At 41.5% G+C, this 22412-nt stretch overlaps 2 protein-coding genes across 2 annotated transcripts in view; both read right to left on the bottom strand.

Moving 5' to 3' along the window:
• The window catches only part of LOC108246951, a 9531-nt gene extending 5047 nt beyond the window's left edge, over positions 1-4484 (bottom strand). Inside the window, exons 1-3 of the mRNA XM_037981108.1 lie at positions 3229-4484; positions 2048-2229; positions 1192-1336 (exon numbers count right to left, since the gene is read on the bottom strand). Of these exons, the coding sequence (XP_037837036.1) occupies positions 1192-1336; positions 2048-2229; positions 3229-4347 (1446 nt within the window). The 5' untranslated portion in view covers positions 4348-4484. The remainder of the gene's footprint in view (positions 1-1191; positions 1337-2047; positions 2230-3228) is intronic.
• An 814-nt stretch (positions 4485-5298) lies between these two features.
• The window catches only part of lrrc40 (leucine rich repeat containing 40), a 21886-nt gene continuing 4772 nt past the window's right edge, over positions 5299-22412 (bottom strand). Inside the window, exons 3-15 of the mRNA XM_017434752.3 lie at positions 20590-20663; positions 16672-16801; positions 16293-16416; positions 15134-15273; positions 14792-14964; positions 13217-13307; positions 12599-12644; positions 10479-10581; positions 9285-9392; positions 9082-9189; positions 7933-8010; positions 5847-6032; positions 5299-5648 (exon numbers count right to left, since the gene is read on the bottom strand). Coding sequence (XP_017290241.1) covers positions 5543-5648; positions 5847-6032; positions 7933-8010; positions 9082-9189; positions 9285-9392; positions 10479-10581; positions 12599-12644; positions 13217-13307; positions 14792-14964; positions 15134-15273; positions 16293-16416; positions 16672-16801; positions 20590-20663 — 1467 coding nt within the window. The 3' untranslated portion in view covers positions 5299-5542. The remainder of the gene's footprint in view (positions 5649-5846; positions 6033-7932; positions 8011-9081; positions 9190-9284; positions 9393-10478; positions 10582-12598; positions 12645-13216; positions 13308-14791; positions 14965-15133; positions 15274-16292; positions 16417-16671; positions 16802-20589; positions 20664-22412) is intronic.

Below are 22412 nucleotides of genomic sequence, written 5' to 3' on the forward strand. Positions count from 1 at the left end.
ACAGAAAGACTGAAGACATACAGAGGTCCTCGGGGACATATAAACACCTAGACTGATGGTTTCTTTTCACAGACCTGAAACAGTGAAGACAAATGGAGGTCCACAGGTACAGGTAAATACCTGAGGCCTCATGTATGAATGAAAAAGGTTGCCATGTTCCACACACACGTCGGGATGTATGAAAACGAATGTTCCGTGAAAGTGTGTAGAAATGTACACAAACTTTAAACATGTTTTCCTATTTAAAGCCAAAGATCACACGGACCTGCTATCACACAATGATTCAGAGTGCCCAGAGCCCATTTTTTGGAACTCTGTGCTGGAATGAGCCCTGCATTACAGAGGGAAACTAGGAGGACCTGTGCATTGCTGGTGTCAGTTCAGAACTTCACCAGGCTGGAGTTACTTGGAACTGGAGCCTTTGGGTATTTCACAGTCATTTCTGAGCCATGGCAGCCCTAGGATGACCAGATATATGAAGTTCCCCTACACTGTGTTGAAATGCTCCATCAATGTGCAGCAACTCATTTTTTAACACCAACTATTTAATAAACAAGCCTCTAAGTGCTTCCAAGCTCCTAACTGCCTCTGTGTTTACAGTAATTATGTTATTGAACATAGGCGTAAAGTTGGAAGTGCCTCAGAATTGTGCTGCCAGCACATCTGTGCCCCCAGTTCACTTCAATCATTTACAAGAACTGTGTGTAGCTAATGTGCAGAAAGTGGTGTCTAACATTAGTGGATGGGAGGCGAAGTACAGCTTTACTTTGCTTTACTCCCACCCTATTATATCTGTTTCTGTTACTTCTGTGGGTGTGCACTGCTCTGACAACCGCAGCTTAACACACACCATCACTCCTCTTTGCACTTGGCAGAAATACCAAAGAACCAAAGACATCATTTTTGATCCCAAAGAGAGGAGAACCACACATACGGGACATGTTTACATCTATTTGGGGAGGTGTCTTCCCTGTACTTAGTTCCACGTAAATGGGGATGTATGAAGGAAAGGTACACAGAAACGTGCGTTGATAAATCTAAGAATTTTTGTGTGTATGAACTTTTCAAATTTTGTTCAAATGCCTACTTTCAGCATGGAAGTAAAGACATGCAGAGGTCCAGGTATGCAGGTAAACTCTTTGACCTATGGTTTCCTTCTTCAGAGTGTGGAATCATCTGAGACAAACTCACTGTGAAGTCATCAGGGATGAGGAGTTTGGAGGTCCGGAGGAAGTTCAGTATGTAGCGAAACATGAGACCATCTCGATCAATAAAGTAGTGTTGCTTTAGACTGTCCAACACGATGGGCTCGGTTCCCTCAAAGAGTCGTCCAATTCTGCCCAAAGGAAGATACACAGAGGCCTCTTTATTTGAGTCAAGGTGGGACAAGCTGTCCTGTACAAGAAACATGATCTAAAAATCCCTGAAGCATTTTCATCTTTCAACAATGTTGGCAACATAAAATGAAACTTTCTCTTCTCTCTACCATGGACCTCACTATAGACCTCATTGTGAACCACACTGTGGACCACAAACTTCCCTTGGACTGTGATCCTCATTGTGAACTATAAACCTCAGTGTGGAAATCACTGTACAACATGAACCTTTTTGTATACCTAACTGTGGACCATGGACCTCACTGTGGTCCACACTGTGACCTGCGGACATTACTGTGGACCTAACTGTGAAGGATTGATCTCACTGAAAACCTTATTATGGAAAAGGGAACTTCCTATGAACCATGTACTTCACTGTGGAACCATAGGCTCAATGTGGAACATGGAATTTACTGTGGACCTTAGACCTCTCTTGTAGACCATGGATCTTGCTGTGTACAATGGACCTCACTGTAGACTTCACTGTAGACCATGGACCTTATTGTGGACCTCACTGTGGTTTGTTTGTGAATGACTTTTAATGGTAGGGTTCAGGGGTGTTACTGTTTGGTTTTAAATAATTAAACTGGAATACGAAAGAATGTCTACCTTGACATCTATACTAGACAGTGATACATATCCTCAGCTGTGTGTTGTGTATGAACACCCACCTTGAATCAGGGTACTTGGTGAGTGTGGCCAGGCTGCTGGTGTACATGTGACCGCCGACATCAATGTGAACAGGTGCATTTGTTTTGTTGAGTTGGGCTGGTGTGGGGAGTTTAGAGAAGCCCACAAGAGACACAGAGGCCAGATGCTGACTCCATACATTGTTGCTGCTGTCACGGCCATCCTGATACACCCCCACACACACACACACACACACACACACACACACATATACACAATATTGACACATGTACACTCAGTGTGACAGTTAGTCTACAACAGTTAGAGAACTGTTCCTCCATGTGTTACTGGTCAGATCAAAAGGGAGATGCCTCTAAAAATCATGAAGATTTAGAAAGCATAAGAATAAACATGAGATACTTAAGAAATACCAGGAGGAAGTAGAACGGTTGTTCAGAAACCAATGTCTGCAAACCTTCATGAACTGAAGCAACGCTGGAAAAAAGAATGTGATAAAATGATAGTGATGGCTAACCAACCAGACATTGTGGTGGTCGACAAGCTACAGAAGAAAGCAGTGGTGGTGATCCCAAGCAACTGCAACATCAGGAAGGAGCAGGAGAAGCTGAAGAAATACCAAGGACTGAAAGAGGAGACAGGGAAGTTTTGGAGAGTCAAGGCCTCAGTGGTGCCAGTGGTCATCAGAACAATCGGTGCTGTGACCCCCAGACTGGAAGAGTGGCTCCAACAGATCCCAGGAACAACCTCAGAGTTCTCTGTCTAGGAGGGCACAGTCCAGGAACAGCTAAGATACTGAGCAGAACCCTCAAGCTCCCAGGCCTCTGGACCTGAGCTTGAAGTGGAAGTAGAACTGCTATTGTGGAAAAACACAGGGCGAGGAAAACAACTTAAATTTTATAGGTATGCTCCTTTGGATTCTTCTTTTAAGTAGTACTTAATTGCTGGTCTCCCAGGCTGAATTTAAACCCGTTTGTCCGTGGTCATAATGTTATGGCCGATTGACTCTGGTTAAACAGTGGTTCAGAAGTTATAATATTTATATGGCAATTTTAAACTGATTGTTTACATTTTTCTGCCTGTAAACATAACTCATTTATTTGTAAGCATAAAAAAAGGTTTTGCCCCCCAAAAAATTGAATAGAGAAAAGTTTCAAATGAAGACCAAAACAAACAGAACGAGTACCCGACTCGGTTCTGTTACCTGTGAGGGCACAGGAAGCGGGGACCGGACCTCCGGCTCCGGGGGGCACCGCTTCTTGGCAGGAGGGGCTCCGGACCCCGTGACTCTGGTCACAGTCCACAGGAGACCGGGACCGGCAGTGACCCGGCGCTGCCTGTGACCGACGGCGTCCACGATGCTGTTGAGCGTTGCCACGGAAACGGCTCCGATGCAGTGGTTCGTATAGGTCTTCGAGAGTTTGGCGGCGCGTGACAACATCTGCATCCTCGTGCCCAGCAGGTTTTTCCCGATGGCTTTGTTCTCGAACCACGTGACGTCACTGGAGCAGCAGTGGTCCCGGGGCCGCTGGAAGAAGGCCCTGCATAAAGGGTTTCGTTTGGACCGGTACCGGACGAAGCTGGCGTATGGACACTGCTCTGTGCCGGTCTCGTATATCCGCGGCAGGTCCCGATCTGGTTCGGAACGCCTCCTGGTCCAGCGGGACTGGTGGTCCGGTCCGAGAGCTTTCAGATACACGAACCTCCTTCCTTGTGAATCCACGGCCAGACCGAACGAGTCCTCCTCCAGTTCCCGCTGGTTCTCCCTGCCCCGGGTGCAGAAGTACATGCAGGTCTCGAACCAGACCTTGTTCAGCAGTCCGAACGGGGTTTCGGTTCCGAACACTGAGGACTCATAGAGTCTCCGCAGGTCTGAACGGGTGATGGCTTGTTTCTGGACCACTGGACCGGCACCGTGCTCCTCCAGCTTCCGGATCACCGCTGCCAGGGTCAGGTTGGCGCTGCGCAGCTCCGGGTCCTTGGTCAGGTCCAGAGTCCGGCAGTAAGGCGGCTCGTTCAGGTACCGGTTCAGAGAGCTCCTGATGCTGATCAGGGAGGACTTGCTGTAGACCTGTCCGCTTTTGGAGCGCGCCTCCGCGTAGAAGGAGCGCAGGAGCGCGCACAGAGAGTCCTTATCCAGACTCTCAAAGTCCGGACTCTCGGCTTTCTCACTCAGGTACTCTCTGAAGATCCGAACAGCATAGCGGGTGGCCAGCCGGGTGTTCTCACTGAGCCTGTTCGGTTCTGACCGCTGTGGGTCTTTCCTAAACTCAAACCCAGAGAGCACCGTGCTGCCGAGCGAGCCCCCCAGTCCTCGGTCCATGTTCTGTATAAGGACCGTTGCTGGGCTTCCGGACTCCTCCTCCTTGGGAATCTGGACCTCCAAGATCTCATCTTCATCCTCCTCCTCATCCCCCTCATCTCCGCCCCTCTCCCGGTCCCGGTTAGAGTACGCGCTGCCAAACATTCTCGCCATATTTCTGTCCGTGAAGCGCTCCCCAGTAAGTGCGCATGCGCTATATTGGACCGCAGCGCTAAAAGCATTTTGTGTTTTAAGTGACCTTCAGGTTTGGATGCGCGCTTCCTAATGAAGGGCTGCAGTACTGGACTGAACCTGAACCCACCAAGACCTCAACATAGCAGGATGGTGGCCCAAGAGGACCTGAACCCAGGAGGATCACAGTTCTGCTGGTGTAAAGGTCATGTAACAACAGATCTGATTGATTTAAATCAATTTGAACTGATTCCTAAGGGGCACTCTAAAAGACAACTGTTTTTGAGGTTTAATTACTACAAATGTTTGCTGATAACCTGATGTATTTGTGTGTGTGTATAGAGTTCAGTTTCAGAGCAGCGTGCCTGGGGATCCCTGCCCGGTCTAGAGATGGGGTTTTGCTCTCCTACTGGAAATTTTCTCATGGGGAACCCCCCCCCCATGGTGGAATCTGTTTTTTTTTTCTTTTGCTGAAAGTTAGATTTGAATCATTCTAGAGCCTGATAAAGACCAGATCATATTTATTAGAGACTGTCCTGATTCATAACACGTTGGACTGAAAAGAGGGTGGACTTTATTTTCCCCATGTTTGTAACTTTCCACCTTTGGCTATGGATTAAGATGAACTTTTTGATCCATTTCTCAGCGACAAAGAGCTACAGCACAGATGAGCTGTGTCTGTAGAGAAACTGTGATTTCCAGCAGACAATCCTTTTTTGCAACAATGTGGATGTAAAAAAGAAAGAAAAAAAATCTAGGCACTAAACCTACACCTGTAGGTGTTAGAATTAAAAGCAACTTTATTAGGAGAAATGTATGTTTCTTTTTTTTTCCCTCAGTCAGACATGTTGAAAAATATTAACCAAACAATTTTATCGTCTACAGTCCAGATGTCAACAGTGTTAAATTCTTTTTCAAAGGCAGGAATGTCATTCTTGTAAACCTTTAACTGGAATCACCGATTAAAGACGAGGCGGCAGTAAAACGTCCACAAACAGGTGGAGCTCTCAGGTGAGGTCAGGGGTCACGCAGGTATGCGGCTGCGCAGGTATTCCAACACTGCATCAGTTCCTTTGGCCAATATAGCTGCTCTGGGTGTGCGGAAAGGATTCCCCTCTAGACTTAGGCTCCTGGCGTTCAACACACACACACACAAAATGAATTTTCTCCCAGACTCCCCTGTCAGATATTATTTGTTATTATTGAAATAAATACAGATTTATTTGAGTTAGCAATCAAAGTGTGTAATATTAAACACAAATTTTCCAGGTTGGGTCAATTTACTGTAGGTGGACTTACTGCAGAAAATTGACATCTGCTTTGCTTACCTGAGGCTGGAACACAGGCCCAGTTCTGGAGGGATGCTCAGCAGGTCGTTGTTTGACAGATCTAGAGTTGTTAGATAAACCAGTTTTATCAGCTGTCCAGGATCCACCGTACACACCTGGTTATTTCCCAGCAGCACTGTCTCCAAGGAAAAGACTTCATACAGGACTTCAGGAAAGGACTTAAACCTGTTAGGAGTTCAAAGAGAGGACGGACAAACAGTTGACTAATTCACCATCGATGCTCTGTATTCAGCTGACAACCTAATAATCAACAACAGTCTGAAGTCCACTCACACAGGATAGTGACCCTGCTATGTTCTCCATGGCTAAACAGCAGCAAATTTAGAAAACCTTCTGTTTCTCGAAGATGCTCTCCTGTACTCTCACCACATTTTATCCACTCGTCCTGGCAGGACTTTCAGACCACACCAGGACACATTTATATGCTAGAAGATCACACCACGTTGTGCTGCAGGAATTATATTTGCTCTAGGCATTTTCCATGACCTTGTTACAAACTGTAGAATGTTCCTTTATATCTGGGAGGTTTCTGGGCCTCCACAGCAGTTTCAGCATTCCTGTAGAAGACGAAACACTATCAGCAGCATGACAGGATGCAGGTGAACCTCGACCACATCCAGCCTTCTTCTTTCCTCGTTCAACAGGCCTGACCATGATAAGATGCAATCCTTCTTGTTTTGAGTCCAAGAAGCAAAAGGAGGACAACTCAGTATGATGTGGTATTTATTGGTGCATGGAGAGTGTGGACTGATTGTTGTAGTGATGTGATCTTATTGGTTGTAGCAGGAGCAGCAGTGGGACACATTCCAATATCTTACCTGGAGCTCTGCTAACACAGTGTGCTTGTGACAGGGTCACAGCCTTGGCATGAGGCCAGCATGGCCAGTTCTGCTTTAAAATTTCTTCTACTAAGCAGTACTGCTGAGCGTGGGCCCCATGCCATGAATACTCTTCCACCATGCTCCTATGCCCCTTTTCCATTGGCTCTAAAGGTCCCGGCTCCACTCCACTCGGCTCGCTTTGCGAGCATTTCCACAGGCCTTTTTCGAGGCCAGCCCCGGCAATTTTTGGCCCTGCTTTGAAGCAGGGTCCAACCGGGCGGCCCTGCTTTCGTGGGTGACACAAACTAGCTCCTGTTCTCTCATTGGTCGTGGGTGTGGTCAGATTGAAGCGTAAGAAGAGCGAAGAAAACACCGATAGACAATTTTGGAACGGTAGCGAAGTAAAAGGACTATAAACAACAGCGTTAGCTTACCCTGCAATGTTTGTCCCCCAGCTGAAGGCGCTGTAAAGCCTAAAATGTCCGATGGATAACAGCTGTCCGACTCCGTGCAACAATCGCGGCATCCAGAGCTTTTCTTCCACTGCGCCTCTCTTCCTGAAGTCTCAGGAAAATCCCCAGAAGCTCAAAAAACAGCAAGAACAAAGGGCCAACGTTGTCCATAGCTCTTCCGTTGTTTACACAAATGCGGTAGCGCACGGTGCAGCTTTGGACCCCGCCTCCCCCCTCCCACCAACACAAGGAGGCGTTCCTCTGCTACCGAGCAGACTGGCGGGTGGAAACGCGATGCATTGTTTACAGAGACGAGCAGAATGGAGTGGAGTGGGGCTGCTTAAGTAGAGCCAATGGAAAAGGGGCACTATATGTTTCACCCAAGACCTTGATATGCCGTCACCATGGTGACAAACTACCACAACTTCACTACAGAAGTTTGCTGCATGCTCAGAACCATTGTGGAGCCATCACTCTACATAAGACATTATGAAGAGCCACAGCATTTTAAATATATCCCTAAGGACCTTCCCAAGACCATGTTGTGGATGATTTAAAAAACTTTTTTTTAATGGTATATCAACGTCATCATCTGGTGTGAAGGAGGTCCAAATTTCACAAAGAAGAATCCAATCTTTCAAAATGCAACAATCAAAAATAAAAAAGAAACACAGATGTGATACAGTTTTCAATATAATGATCAACCAAGATGACCAGTTTTAATGTTTTAAAGCCGATCCAACCAGACTGGGAGAATTAAATGTGTGGTATTCCTCTAATATAGTTACTAACCTGTTGTAATTAAGGATAATGGAGCGTAGTTTAGTTAAGTTCCTCATTTCAGATGGTAAATCACTCAGCTGGTTATTCCTGGAAAAAAGGAGCATTAATGGTAATGATCAGCAGTGCTGTTTTTAAAACCTTCTGTTGTTGGTTCTGTCTGTCCTAATCGTTAATTGTGTAAACATTTATTGCGAACAATCATTTGTTCCTGTGTCTTTGTGCATGTTTGAGTGTCTGTTAGTTGACAAAATACCTCATGAATTTTAATGAAAATTGCATGTACATCTACAAATTAATTAACTTTTGGAGTCAAACAATTCAGGATGGCTGCCACAGCTTAATGGCTTTAAAAAATAAATTTTACAGATAACAAGCTAAAATTTGGTGTGATAGTAGCTGAGTCTGACCCCCAACACATTTTCTGAGTGCTAACAGATTTAACAAGGTGTTTTTTTTTTAAACTTCACCATTAACTATTTGGAGATAACTCTGCCTATTAGCAAAATATTTCATATTGAACATGTGGCAAGGTCACCTGTTACTCCTTAAACAAGATATTTTACAGCACCCATCCCTTCAGCTCTAGGACTATGAGGACTACCTGTCATTATTATCCCTGGTAACATCATTAACTCCACTGCTGTGGACAGTGAAGGAATGAAAATCTAAAAAGCTCTGAGGTGTATGAGCAACACTCCTTGCTGACATGGGTTTGAGTGGTAGATGTTTATGTGTTTTATGACCAGGGCGCTCTTATAGCTAGGCAGCTGCAATACTGTGAAAAGTAAAAACCTGTATGATTTTCTTCTATGCTTTTTAACTTACAGAGTGTATTTTTTTAACGAGGGCCCTGTGATGGACTTGCAACCAGTTCAGGGTGTACCCTGCCTCTTACACAATGACCGCAGGAGATAGGCATCATCAACCTAGAATCCCTCTCTGTCCTGTTAAAGGTACAGATTGTCAGCTCATTCTGAACTGAGCACCACAGTGATGTGGCTTGGCATGTGTGTGTATATATATATATATATATATATACACACACTTATTATAATGTGTCTGATTTCTGACAATGCTAGTTTTAACTTTTTAAATTTTATTTAAAATTTGGTGTGCATGCTTGAGGTCGATGTACCTAAAGTTAGTGTGTGTGTGTACCTGAGGTCAATATGTGTGAGTTGTAGTAACTTGCAGATGTCAGAACAGCTGGTGAGTTTGTTGAAGCCCAGATTGAGATCTGACAGTGATGAATGAAGTTCCAGCAGTCTGTACACAGAAATCAATGTAGTTAGTTTTGTTTTACATCTATAATAAAATAGACTTTTGTACAGTCTAACTTGTTCTGTAGATATGATGTGTACCTGGAAGGTATGGACTTTAGCTCGTTCCTGCTGAAGTTGACAGTGATTATGCGTTGATCTGCTGAAGCACTGAACAGCTCATCTGGAATACCATCTGCCTGTTTGTCACTGAACACACAGAAACAAATTCACACTGTGGTTTACCAACACTAAATATGAACTATCAAGAAAATATATTTTTTAAGAATCTTTCAAATAAACGATGTTTTGATAAAAGCAGAATACAGTGACTGTGATTTGAAAGTAAATTTAAACGGGACCCATTATGCTTCCCTGAACAAGTTAGGGTAGGTCTGTGGGCTGTATAAAACATGTTCATTACATTTAATACACAAAATCATTCTCACATATTGAGATTTCACCTGATCAGTTCTGCCTGTTTCATTTTCATGGGAGTTATTTTTTTATTTTAGAGGTTTTTACATTTAACTGAGTTAACCAACTTCCCCTCTTTTTCCTGTGTTTATGTCTGGCCCGGTTACACGATGAGCACAAGCACTTTGTTTAGTTGAGGCGTTGCAGTTCTTCTCCCTTTCTGAGCTGAGCTACAGCTGATTTCTGAATCAGATTGTTAGGGGAATTTTTTTGAAATTTACTAATGTTTAAAACTTTAAAGGCCAGGAAGGATGAGTTTGTAGGCAAAATATGGCCCAGGGCCAGGAGTTGACAATAGCCGTTATAAAAACTCTTCATAACTCTTGAACACTGATCATCAACCCCAATAAACAAGACATTTAAATATACGTCACCCTGAGCTAAACTAGAGATGTCAGGGGACACTCATGTCACAAGACGGGATGAGATGGGATCCTGGTTTAACAAGAATGAGACAGGACTTTAACATTGTTTTTAATAAAAAAGCTTTTGCCACAAACCCAACTGACATTTTAAGTGATCATTTTACCAGACAAAATTGTGAGACAGTTTTCAACTCAACAGGAACTCATGTGGAACAAGATCTCATTACATCCTGACTAAAAACTCATCTCGAATTAAAATAGCAAAATATTCACATTTAAACATCTAATTTGTCAAATGAATCCATACTGTTGATGAGATCTTCAATTTAAAATGTTTCAGCAATTTGACTGCAGACACTTTTACCGAACAATTTTAAATAAAGCTGCTATTAAAGGACCACCTGTTGTCCTACACTATGTGTGAAAAACAAATACAGATGTGTGTAATACCAACCTGTACTCCAACACCTTCAGAGTTTTGATGTTATGTGTATTGACTCTAGCAAGGGAAGGTAATGTCATAGCAGTTTGTTTTTCCTCTTCCTTCTCAGGCTCCTCTACAATCAAAAGGGATAAAATCCAAAACACAAACACAGACATTCAATATTATTCAGTCCACAAAAGATCAAGTTATGTTCAGAAGTCTCCATTCATTCGCGGTCGGCATGAATGTAAGATTTATTTCAGGTGTTTAATGGTTTACTTCTCTTTTTTTCAGAGTGGATTGACTATAAACCATACAACTTCAATCATTTTTAAAAACAAGAATTAGGTGACTTCCAGTGGAGTCCAAGATGGCTGCATAGAGAAATTCTCCACTTAGCGGTATACCTGCAATTTAAACAGGCTGAGAACACGACTATAAATGGTGCTAGTCCAGAGAACTATTCCACAATATATGTCGAGGAGCTAGAACACACAACAGGTAAACAATGGCACACAGCAGCTCCCCAATAAGCAGAATTACACAGATGCTATTGCTGAACTCGCCTAAAAGAAATTATGGATGTAATTCAGACTAGAATGGAGAAAGCAAGAGTCCTGGATAACTGAAGTTGAAACCAGGAAAATCCAGCCCAAAGCAGAGGTGCCACAATGGATACTACGGTTAAAACTATTAACCTGCTGCAGAACAAACTAACAAACAGTATCTTGAAGATGCTGGTTAAAAGGTAGGTCACAATATGACATCTGTTGTCATGTAAAGTGCAAACACCTCTGATGTAAGGAAATATTATAAAATACCAAAGAAGAGCAATTTAGTAACTGAACAAAAACATTCACATACATATCTTAAAAAGCAAATTTGATAAAGTTATTTATCTAAGGAAGCCACTTAATCACAATCTCCCATCCTGGGCAGCACATTGGAGACAGTGGAACGACTCCCTTTTAACAGGAAGAAACCTCCAGCTGAACCAGAACCTGGCTCAGGATGAGTTGATCAGCTGGGGTTTGAGAGGACAGGAAAGAGACGCAGACAAACACAGAATGACTGGTCCAGGTGGAGTTTCTATTACAAAAAGACAAAGGAAATCATGTTAATGATAGAAATTATTACAGTAGAGCAGGTAAAACAGCAGCAGAGTGGGGAAATGTAGTGAATTTGTCCTCCAGCAGTCTAAGCCTATAGCAGCATAGGCGGCCGTGATACAGTGGTAGAGCAGCCATCTTGCAATCAGAAAGTCGCAGGTTCAATTACCCGCATGCTCATATGTCACGGTGTCCTTGAGAAAGATACCAAATCCCTAACTGCTTTTCTGGGGTCTCAATAGCTGCCCACTGTCCCACATGTGTGATAGGTCAAATGCAGAGATCAAATGCTGTCGTTGTATGGGTACAAACAATGATGACAACATGTAGCACTTTCGTTCTTCTTGTAACTAAGGGATAGCTCAGAAAACCTGAGCCAATCCTACTGGATTTATCAAACAGGAAAGTTTTAAGCCTAGTCTTAAAAGTAGACAGAGTGTCAGCCTCACAGGCAACTGGAAGTCGATTTCACAGGAGAGGAGCCTGAGGACTGGAAATAACTAAGCTGTGGGCAGCCGAACAGCAACGAGCCACTGGGCAGTAGTGATCAGCAACTGTCCACTGGATAGCAGCGAGCCGCCACACAGCCACAAGCAAATGGAAAATAGAAAGCAGCAAACAGTTACAAGCTGCTGGACCATAAGCTGATGCTTGTACTAATGCTAAGCTTTAGAACAATTACTTTTTTGCTGTCTTTCCACCCATGCATTGCATCCATTGGAGGTCTTTTAAAAAAAGGTGACTAAAATTATTGCTTAGTTATTATTGTTTATATTTCAAAAGGCAAAAAGGATTACAGAACAATTGAATTGTGGAGAAATGGTGGAGAAAATAGGTTTTCATGCATTTTGGACCCTCCCAGCATAACATAACCCACACAGTACTAAAAATGAATTAATCAAAGTGGTGTTTGTAAGTCAACAATTGTGCCTGGAAAAGAAGCACTGAGTCAGTGCCGCTGAACAAAGATACACATGTATGATGGAACTTTTTATGCAAATTAGTTTTTCAGTCAACACACAAAAAAATAAATAAATTTACCTTTTATTCTTCCTCTGAGATATTTCAAAAGCTCCCCGGTTCCTTTCTATGGTGAAGACAACAGTACAGGTTGGTACAGATGTTCTCATGAACAATGGGCTGATGATTAGGGGGGATTTAATAATCTCTAATTGTGTCAAAGTGGACATCTGTATTAATATCATCTCCTCTCACTAGAACTGTGTACAGTGTACAACAGCACAGTTGTGATTCATGGCAAATAAGTTTCAAATCTTCAAAACAGTAAGATTTTGCTACATGAACAACTAAATAAAAAAAGGTCTGACGGAGTTTAGCCATATTTTGTGTATTGGCTGTGGTGGCCAAATGTTAATCAGTTGTAGATGTACATTCAATGATTATTTCCTACAAATTTCAGTCAAGTCCGTTGATTGGTTACTGAGATAATTTGCTTCCAGACCGACAGACAGATGAATGCACGCACAAAAACATTACTGCCCTTTCTGCTTTAGCAGTTGGTAATAACCAGTCAAAACATTGTTTTTAGTAAAAATGTTCAGCTTTGCATCACAGTTTGATACGGTTTTTCAGTCTTTGTACAGTCAGAACATTGTTCCTTCACTTCTCACATAGAAGTGTTTGTGCATTTGAACTCACAGACAGAAGGTCTCTTCTGATTCCTCTCAGAGGATTACCCTCCAACAGCAACACCTTCAAGTTGGGCAGCAGGCTGAGTGAGGCTGGAAGCCTGACAAACAGACAAAAATCATCCAGCATCCAATGAATTCCTGCAAACCATGATGGCTGAAAATGTAACTAAATAAGAACACTGAAACTATGGAGGAGCTCAAAACATGAAAGGATTTTAAAATGGAATGATTCTAAAAAAGCATCCTTGTTTTTCCAAGTAGTGCTGGGTGATATAACGATACATATTGTGGGGACGATAGAAAAGTGTCTATCGTGATATATTTTCTTCTATCGTTTCTATCATAATTTTATCAATGATTCATGTAAATATTTCATAACCTGGGCTACGACGAATGTATTAGTGTTGTCACTTTGCATAAATTCAGTTTATATAAGTGATAAATAATAAGAAAAAATAACTCTTTTGCGAAGAACCTCCGTTTTGCGACATGACGCTGCTTTACGTGTGGGTTTGCGACATGCTTTACGGCAGCGGCTTTCTGCTGCTGCCCGGCGGCACACCGTATTCTGTGACCCACCGTATGTGTCGGCGGTTAAGTCATAAGTGCTGAAAGATGGAGACGCATGAAGTATCAAACCCGGGGTCGCAACAAGTAGAGACAGCCAGCAGGCAGCCCAAGAAGAAAGACTTTTACCAAAACGAGGGGGACGTCTGTGATTTGGTTCAAGAAGTCCGACACGGAGCAGGAAAAGGTAATATGCTAACTCTGCTAATGCTAATGCTAACTCTGCTAATGCTAATGCTAACTCTGCTATTAGACTGTTTTCTCATCTGACGCCAACACAACAAACCTCTTCTATCACTTAAAGAAGAAACACGAAAAAGAATATTTAACAATCCAAACAGTGCAAGGTCAAACAAGTTGTAAAAGAGCCGGGAATGTTGTGAAAAGTAAAACTATAGCCGGCCGAAGATAATGGAGTCTGTTGTCATTTGATATTGTTGGGTCGTAACAGGTACATATATATTGCTGCACTAAAATGCAGCAGATCTCATTTGTGAAAGTTCAGTTAAATGTCACTTCAAAATAAAGCTTGAAAAAGGTAAGAAATTAGATTATTTTTTTCATATTTTTCAGAGACTAACTGACAACGTACGTAATTGGGGTATATCGTGATATATATCGTTATCGTGATATAAAATTATCCATATCGTGATATAGGATTTTTTCCATATCGCCAAGCACTATTTCCAAGCAGTGAAAGATGCAATTATATGAGGAATAATGTCAGTGATTGTTCGTGTGTTAACTGGTAATGAAACGGAGACCCCTATCACACAGGATGACGAGCTCACTATGTTCTCCACGACCTACAGAACCATGTGAACGCAAGGCTGAAACAATACAATTCACAAAACCTGTTCTTGTGTGGATGGGTCTTAATATGCATCTGAAGAGCTCACCAAGACTTTGCACAGAGCTCAGAGCACAAAGTTCTGGCTGTATTTATCCAGTGTGAAGAGGGCCTACTTTACAAATACATTATTCCTGTGAGTGAGTGTAGTGTCTGGGGACATACCCGCTGATGTCGTTGTTGGTCAGGTCGAGGCGTGTCAGTTCTGGCAGCACAGGGATTCGTTCTGGAAGGGTTCGGATCTTATTGTCTCGCAGTTCTAGAAGAGATATGACTGTAAAGCTGGCCAGCTGCTCACTCTCCAGCAGCTCTATTTGGTTGTTCCCAACATACAGCTCCTACACAAACACAAACACACACATTCCATTTCAAAAACAATCATCACTAGTTATCAGGGTTTTTTTTGTTTTTTTTTTAACAGGAAGATGTCAGTTTGACTCTAATACGATCAGGATTACTCAAAACAAAAATGAAAAGAGGAACTGTGAAAGCTCTGGAGTTTCTTACTTTAAGTGCGGGAGCAGGGAGGGGTGGCAGTCGGCACAGCTTGTTGTGTCTGAGATAAAGCTGCTGCAAAGAAACCATCCCTGATAGGCTGGCAGGAATGTCAGACAGCTGGTTACTGCTGCAGTCCAGGAATTTCACCTCTGACAGATCAGGACAGAAACACAAGGTTTGAAAGAGAACGAGGACTTTTTTTTGGATCGGTTGTTGGTCTCTATGAGCCTGCTTTCAGCTCTCTGATGAAGCAGTTCCTAGTTCTGGCCCACTACAAAGTTGGCGCAGAGTTAGAACCAGTTTTTCAATATGCTGGTGTAGCTTTTTGTTTTTTAACCTTTTTAGAATTCAGTTTTTCAATGCCAGAACCAGTGCATCCATTGCTGAAAACAGAAAGAGCTGATGCTAAGTGAGCTCTGGTTCTAGGTTAGCATTGGAAGCTATTTGGTGGCAAAAAACAAAACAAAACATGCTAGATTCTTTAAACTGAGAGACCCTTCAGACCACTGTCTATTACAGGTAAGATGCTGACTGTTGATAACTCCATAAAACAACACTTCAAAAACTTTGACCCATCTATTTAAGTTTATCCCCCCTGTTTGAAGAAAAAGGTATTCTCCTGTCTTCCTTTATATGAAAACTGTCCGTATTGTAAACCTTTTCTGTCCTTCTGGTGATTTACAAGAACTTTAAGGATGGATCTCAAATTCTGGTCTAAATCCTGACTAATGACAACCCATTCTTGTCTTACTAGTGTTTGGAGTTGATCCCAGTATGTTTGCTTCTGCATTTTGAGAACCAAATACAGTGCTGAATGTGATAACTAAACTGTGCTGCGTGTTCCAAGTATATCAGACTCAGGTCTTTGAGGTCCTGCACGTTTAAGATATTTCCCTACTTGAGCACACCTGATTAAAATTCATAAATTCATAATTATCAGGTTTTCATTCATTTGGATAAGGTGGGATTGAGCAGGAAAAGATCAGGGAACAGGGCTGGAAAACAGGCTCACAGTACTTTCAAATCATTTTTTGTTCATTGTTCAGCTAAAGCAAGCTGAAGTCAACCCCACCTCTTTAAAATAATTTACGTTACAAATACATACAGCATATATGAACTGGTCTGTTTCTGTAAGTGCAGGTAGCTTTATGTGCAGTGATGTTCTTACCTGTAAGGCAGGACATGCTGTCAGGCAGAGAGGGAAGCTTATTGTGAGAGAGGCTAACTTTCTGCAGCTTTGTGAGACAGCCGATATTGGAGGGCAAACCCACCAGGTGATTGTTGGACACATCCTTCAAACAACCACAGAAAGCAGGATACCCCCATCAGCCAATCAGGACATGGCAGAATGAGCATTGTAAAAACAACAAGAAAACTAGAAGCACTCAGAGAGTGCAAACCTCTACCAAGGCCATAGGGTCATTTAAAAATTTTAGGATCTGGATCATGATTCGGATCACCACCAAAATTTAATCACTTGTTTTTTGTGACGATGATTTCTGCAGGTCAGTAAAGCTTCACAGCTCCACACATTCTGAATCAGTTACCAGCTCTGTAAGATTCTGCAGCTGTCCCAGCTCCTCCGGCAGGTTCTCCAGAAGGTTCTGCTGCAGTGTGAGGCAGCGGAGGTTCTTCAAAGTAAACACCTCCACTGGCAGTGATGACAGCTGATTATGACTGGTCAAAAACACACAGAGCATTTCTGTTTCAAATATTGTCTTGTATTTGTGTTCCTCAATAGCTTGTTGCACTCAGAGATTAATATGTTCATAGGAATCAAAAACACTGAAACTATTTACACCTTTTATAGATTAGAAACCAAAAAGGTTCATAAAAACATCTTAATGGAGAGGGGAGACCCAGAACCAGCTGGAGGGATTATTTATCCTCTTTGGTCTGGGAACACCTATGGATCCCCCAGAGTTCTCACGTTGACCACAGAACAAAGAGTTCACAGACTGATAAGAATGAAGATGTGCTGTGTATCTGTTTGTATCTATGTCGCTGTGTACAATCCTCCACTGGAGATCAGCCACCCGCTTTTCAGCTAGCAGCTTGTACAAGGACCGCCAGTGTCTCCTTGGGGTAGTACCTGAGCTAACAAGCTCAATCCACCTTAACAGCTTTGAGTATTTAAAGACCACAAGTTTATGACCTTCACACAGAAGAGATTATAGGAATCACCTTTCGTCAAACTCAAAGTGACCATTGTTGACCACGAAATCACGCCAACTACACCTACTTGTTGCCTGGAATGTGCTGCTGCACTGTTGGACAGAATGCACATGAAGATCTGACTTTGGAGAAGGTGACTGTAGTCTAGGTAGAGATGTTTCTGGGGCATGATCCTGGTTTCGATGGACTAACAGTGAAGTTTTTAACGCAGTTCTGGGACATTATTAGATCTTATCTGCATGGAGGTTTTTTTGGATTGTTTAAAAAACAAAAAGCTACCTATGTCCTGCCGTAGAGCTGTTTTCTCTCTCTTCTGAAGAAAAAGGTGGATTTAGCTTTATTAAAGCGAAATCTTATGTACTGACTATAAAGTGCCATCAAAAGTGCTTGCAAATAAACTGAAGATGTGCTTGGAATTTATAGTTAACATGGACCAAACATACTGCATTTCAGAATTTTAATGAATAATCTGTTACTCATAAGAGATACAATATATTTCCAAAAGTGTTTGCTCGCCTCCCTTCACACACATACGAACTTGAGTAACATCCCATTCTTAATCCATAGGCCTTGATATGATGATGGTCTATAACAGCTTCAAATTTTTTGGGAAAGCTTTCCACAAGGTTTAAGAGTGTGTTTATGGGAATTTTTTAGAAGCTGATTTAAGAGGTCAGACACTGATGGACAAGGAGGCTGTTTTTTGTAGAGAATTGGGAAGGAAGGAGACATCTAGTGCTGCCTGTGAGTTTAATTTGGGGAAGAGACTGTTTAAAAATTCTCAATGTACTGAGGAGCATCAGGAACAAAACTGGGAGGGTTTGATGAAAAAAGTATGTTTTAGGCTATCTAAATGGAAATGGCTGCTACCCTGATTGTCATATGGAGGGTGTGCCCCGATTGCCAATAATCTTGCAGCCTTGATGCTTTGACACAGACTGATAGTTCTCGCTCTCCCCCTAACAAACAAATAAAGAGTCCAGCATTCAATCCAGGAATTTTTCGGGTCTGAAAAACACTGGATACAGGAACCTGTCCTTTTTGGGGGTTTTGTTAGTGTTTGAAGAACCCCTCTTCTACAATCGTGAGATCAGCACCTTTGTCCTGTTATCTGCATCTATAAAGTCTGCTTTTCAGGAGGCAGGTGATGTGAAGTTTGGACACCTAACTGCATCAGTGAAAGCTTTGGGTCAAAAAGTACATTTAAAGATTACTATATAAGGTTTTAGAGAGCCTCTTAAATGAATCCAAAAATTGACAGATCACTAAAACTAGAAACATCTCTTTCCAAAATTGTGCAGAAAAACTGGACAGCTGGACTATTGTAATTCCTTCTTATCTGGGTGTCCAAGAAACCCTTTAAAAAGTCTTCAGTTGATCCAGAATGCTGCTGCCAGAGTTCTAATGAGAGTTAGAAGGAGAGATTATATTTCTCCAGTTTTAGCTTCTCTCCATTCATTGTCTCCTTGTTAAATTCAGAATAGAGATTAAATTCTTACTTTTAACATGCAATGTTCCATATTTTCCAAACAGAGCACTTCACTCTAAGATTGCAGGTTTACTTGTGGTTCCTAGAGGTTCTAAAAGTAAAATGGGAGGCAGAACTTTCAGTTATCAGGCTCCTCTCTTGTGGAACCAACTTCCAGTTTCTGTCCATGGTAAAAAGTTTTTTGAAAAATGAATTGTTATGACTTATAACAAGGTTCCCAACACATTCTTTCTTCCAGTTTACTTCAGTATCAGTACTGCTATGAATTTCCTAAGAAAAAGCAATATACCTATAGTTTTTAGAAGTTCATAAAACATAGCTCTTTTTTAACATCACTTGCTCCATTAAGATTTAAAGGTGAAAATTTAGAATTAGCCATAACCAGATCAGTAATATAAAAGAAGTTTCTGCTGTCTTCCACTTTTTTGATACATCATTTATTGGAGTTCTGTTTTAAAATCAGTTTTCTAAAACAATACATTTCAGTGTTTCTTAAAGTTTTCTTAAATCCTCCACAGTCACATCTGTCTTTCCTTTGGTTACTTCCAAAAAAATACTGTTCAAGACTTTACCTGTTTGTTGTTTGACAATCAGGAATCGTGGAGTCGGAAGTCTCGCTGTCACTGTCAGAGTCAAATAAAACATCGAACACACTTCCTTGCAAAACCTTTTCTTTCACCTTCAACTTTTTTGATGAAACTGCCTTCGACTGCTTTCTTTGCCTTTGGTACTTTAAACAGTTTCATCATCCCTAACCATTTTCTCTCTTTTAGATATTACCCAATCAACATTCCATTCATCCTGTACTCTTTCTTCCTCAACAGATTTCTGACTCATTTCATCCACACAAGTGGAGGTAGAAGCAGTCTCACTGCTCTGCTTCATGTCTGATTCTGTGACGTCTTCCCCCTTCTGATCAGTTTCATTGTCTGCAGAGACTCTTTTCTGCAGACAAATGCCTAAAATATTTCACTGTGAGTCATCACAAAAAAGTATAATCAAAACTACCAACTTTAAATTTATGACTATGTTAAGCATCTCAAAGTCGTTTAATAAAATCATGTATATTTGTCTCCTAAAAGACAACATGTCTCAGTCTGGCAGATTTACAAGCTGAAGGAAGCATTTTCAGAGGTGATACAATCTGACCATGACATGATAACTCATTCAGCAACATGTCATCACTAACAAATGGTGGAAAGTTAGACAGGGTTATCTTTTTTGCTGGATTCATAAAGAGAAACACAGTAGTGTGGGTATTTCTAAAAACTATCCCTCATTCAACAGAAGTTGTTGACAGAATCTAGGAAAAATACAACAGCATTAGTCATCCTAGATGCTGCTTTACACTTTCACATCTGACCACTTCTACTGCTAAAGCACACTCCTCAACTGAAGATTCCAAACTTACCGGTATTTTAATACCATGTCAACAGGACAGACTCCTAAAACCTTCAAACCATAGTTTCTGCAGGTCATTGCACCCAGCTCGGTGCTATCGAACAGAACACCAAAACTCTACCATGAATCAAGGAGTGCAAATAGACAATTACACCAAAGTACAATAATGCATGAATCAACACTTAAGAGAAACAGCCCCTCAAACATGTTTTAGAAGCTCACTTCTATTCCCCTCTCCACCCATGTAACAGATGCTCACCCTTGCACATAAGAAAGAAAAGATGGAAAGATGAATGAACAAAAACAATAAAATATTTCACAACAGTCTGATTAATTTTAAACTGTGCAGTCAAACACTGTGTGTGTGACTTTTTCTGAGCGCATGTGACTGTGTGTGTACCTGAGGCGAAGCTGCTGCAGCTCCTGAAGTTCTCCCAGTGATGCAGGTAAGCTGTTCAGCTGGTTGTCATGAAGCTATCAGGAAAATAAATCAGCATTTTAACTCAAATTTTGTTTCAGTTTCAGCTCTTTAGTCATTCAAATTGAATTAAAATATAAAATATAAAAATCTGTAAGTTAAATTTTTAATAAAAGAAACATTAAATCCACACGGAGTAGGTTTTCTGCTGAGGAACCTAATGAGAGAGGCTCTACACCAATTTGTAATTTTTTTTGTTCACATCTTTTTTTTAATAAAAGACAGCCCAGAAAATCCTTTCCACCAAACACTGGACAGACAGCAGAGCAGCTTTTCTAACAGGCTGAAGATGTAACATTATCAACAAGATCATCGAAGTTGCTGCTCTCTGTTACATAACTCTGCAAGACAGAGGAGAAGAATAATGGAAGAGATTTTTTAAGTTTGGTTACAGCTTTCTCTGATAAACATCTTCTATAATATTTCCTCTCTGAGACTGAGTAGTCAATCAATGTAAACTCAAAGGTTAGTAAAAAATGGTCAGAGAGAACAGAATAATGAGGATATATTAACAAGTCCTTAACTCTCTATGCCATAATCAGAAGCAGATCAAGAGTATGATGAAGAGTAGGTTTGTGAACATTTTGGTTAAAACCAATTGACTATTAAATTATTAAAGACTATGTTTAAGCTACCACTTTCAACATCTACATGAATATTGAAATCCCCCACTACTATGACTATCAGTATTTGATAACAAAATCCTCCTGTTGTGGCCAGTTTTCTGTCAGACAAAATAAACTAAAATGATGATCAGTTATCAAATCATTAACTAAGAGAGACTTAGATGAGTGAGATCATATGCTTACTAATCCGCATTTATTAGTTTTGCTTTTTGTTGTGATAAAGTAACTGTGTGTTTATTTTTATAAGGTTTTTATAATTTATTTTTCTAGAGATGATGTTTGGTTTATTTAATTTAATTTAGGCCGTGGGCGAGCTGACACTGTTTCAATGGGGGTTTGGGTACCAGAGGAGAAGCAGCAGAGAGGTGTGTTGTTTTTTGTTTTTTTTTCTGCTTCTGGTGGAAGGCGGACGTGTTTCTTTTCTCTCTGTCTCTCTGTCCCCTGAACTGCCCCCCGACCTGTTTTCTTTTTTCAAAGCCTCTTTTCACATATTTTCCAAAAATTTAAGGAATATGGATCTGATCAGCTGGTTTCTCAACGCAGTTGATACAATTTCCTCGACTGGGTGAAGGAGAGTCCAGTCTCAGGATATGTCTCGCTGGATATACAGTGGATTCCTGGCAGGAGTGGAAGACTGTGTACCTACCGACGTGGAGGTTCCTTTTATATTTGGGTTTTTGATAACAGGATTTCTGCTCTTTGGACCAGGCAGTTACCTGGATTATCATCAAATTCGTGGATGGGTTCCAGCACTCAGACTGTAAACAGGAGCGAAATTGCAAACTACTCCGAACTGGCTGATATTCCATCATCAAAGACAATTGCCTCTGGACTAAATGCAATTTCTGGACTCAGAATATGGAAAAGGTTAAAATCTTGGAGAAGCTGCTCGTTTCGGAACAACAGATTGGACCTGGACCTGAAATTCTGCTATTTGGATTCGAGAATGTACCAGCAAGGACTTCAAGTCAGACTCAAAACAAAGTCAGCCTGTTCCAAAACAACTCTGTTATTATCTACATTTGGCTTCCCGATGTGGCCTTGAAGGCCAAAGTCTTATCAATTCTCCCTGGAATTTATGTCAACAGAAGCTCGTTGCCCTCTTGCCTGTGAACATCT

This window comes from Kryptolebias marmoratus, linkage group LG18, assembly GCF_001649575.2.
Source record: "Kryptolebias marmoratus isolate JLee-2015 linkage group LG18, ASM164957v2, whole genome shotgun sequence".
In the NCBI taxonomy this organism is placed as follows: Eukaryota; Metazoa; Chordata; class Actinopteri; order Cyprinodontiformes; family Rivulidae; genus Kryptolebias; species Kryptolebias marmoratus.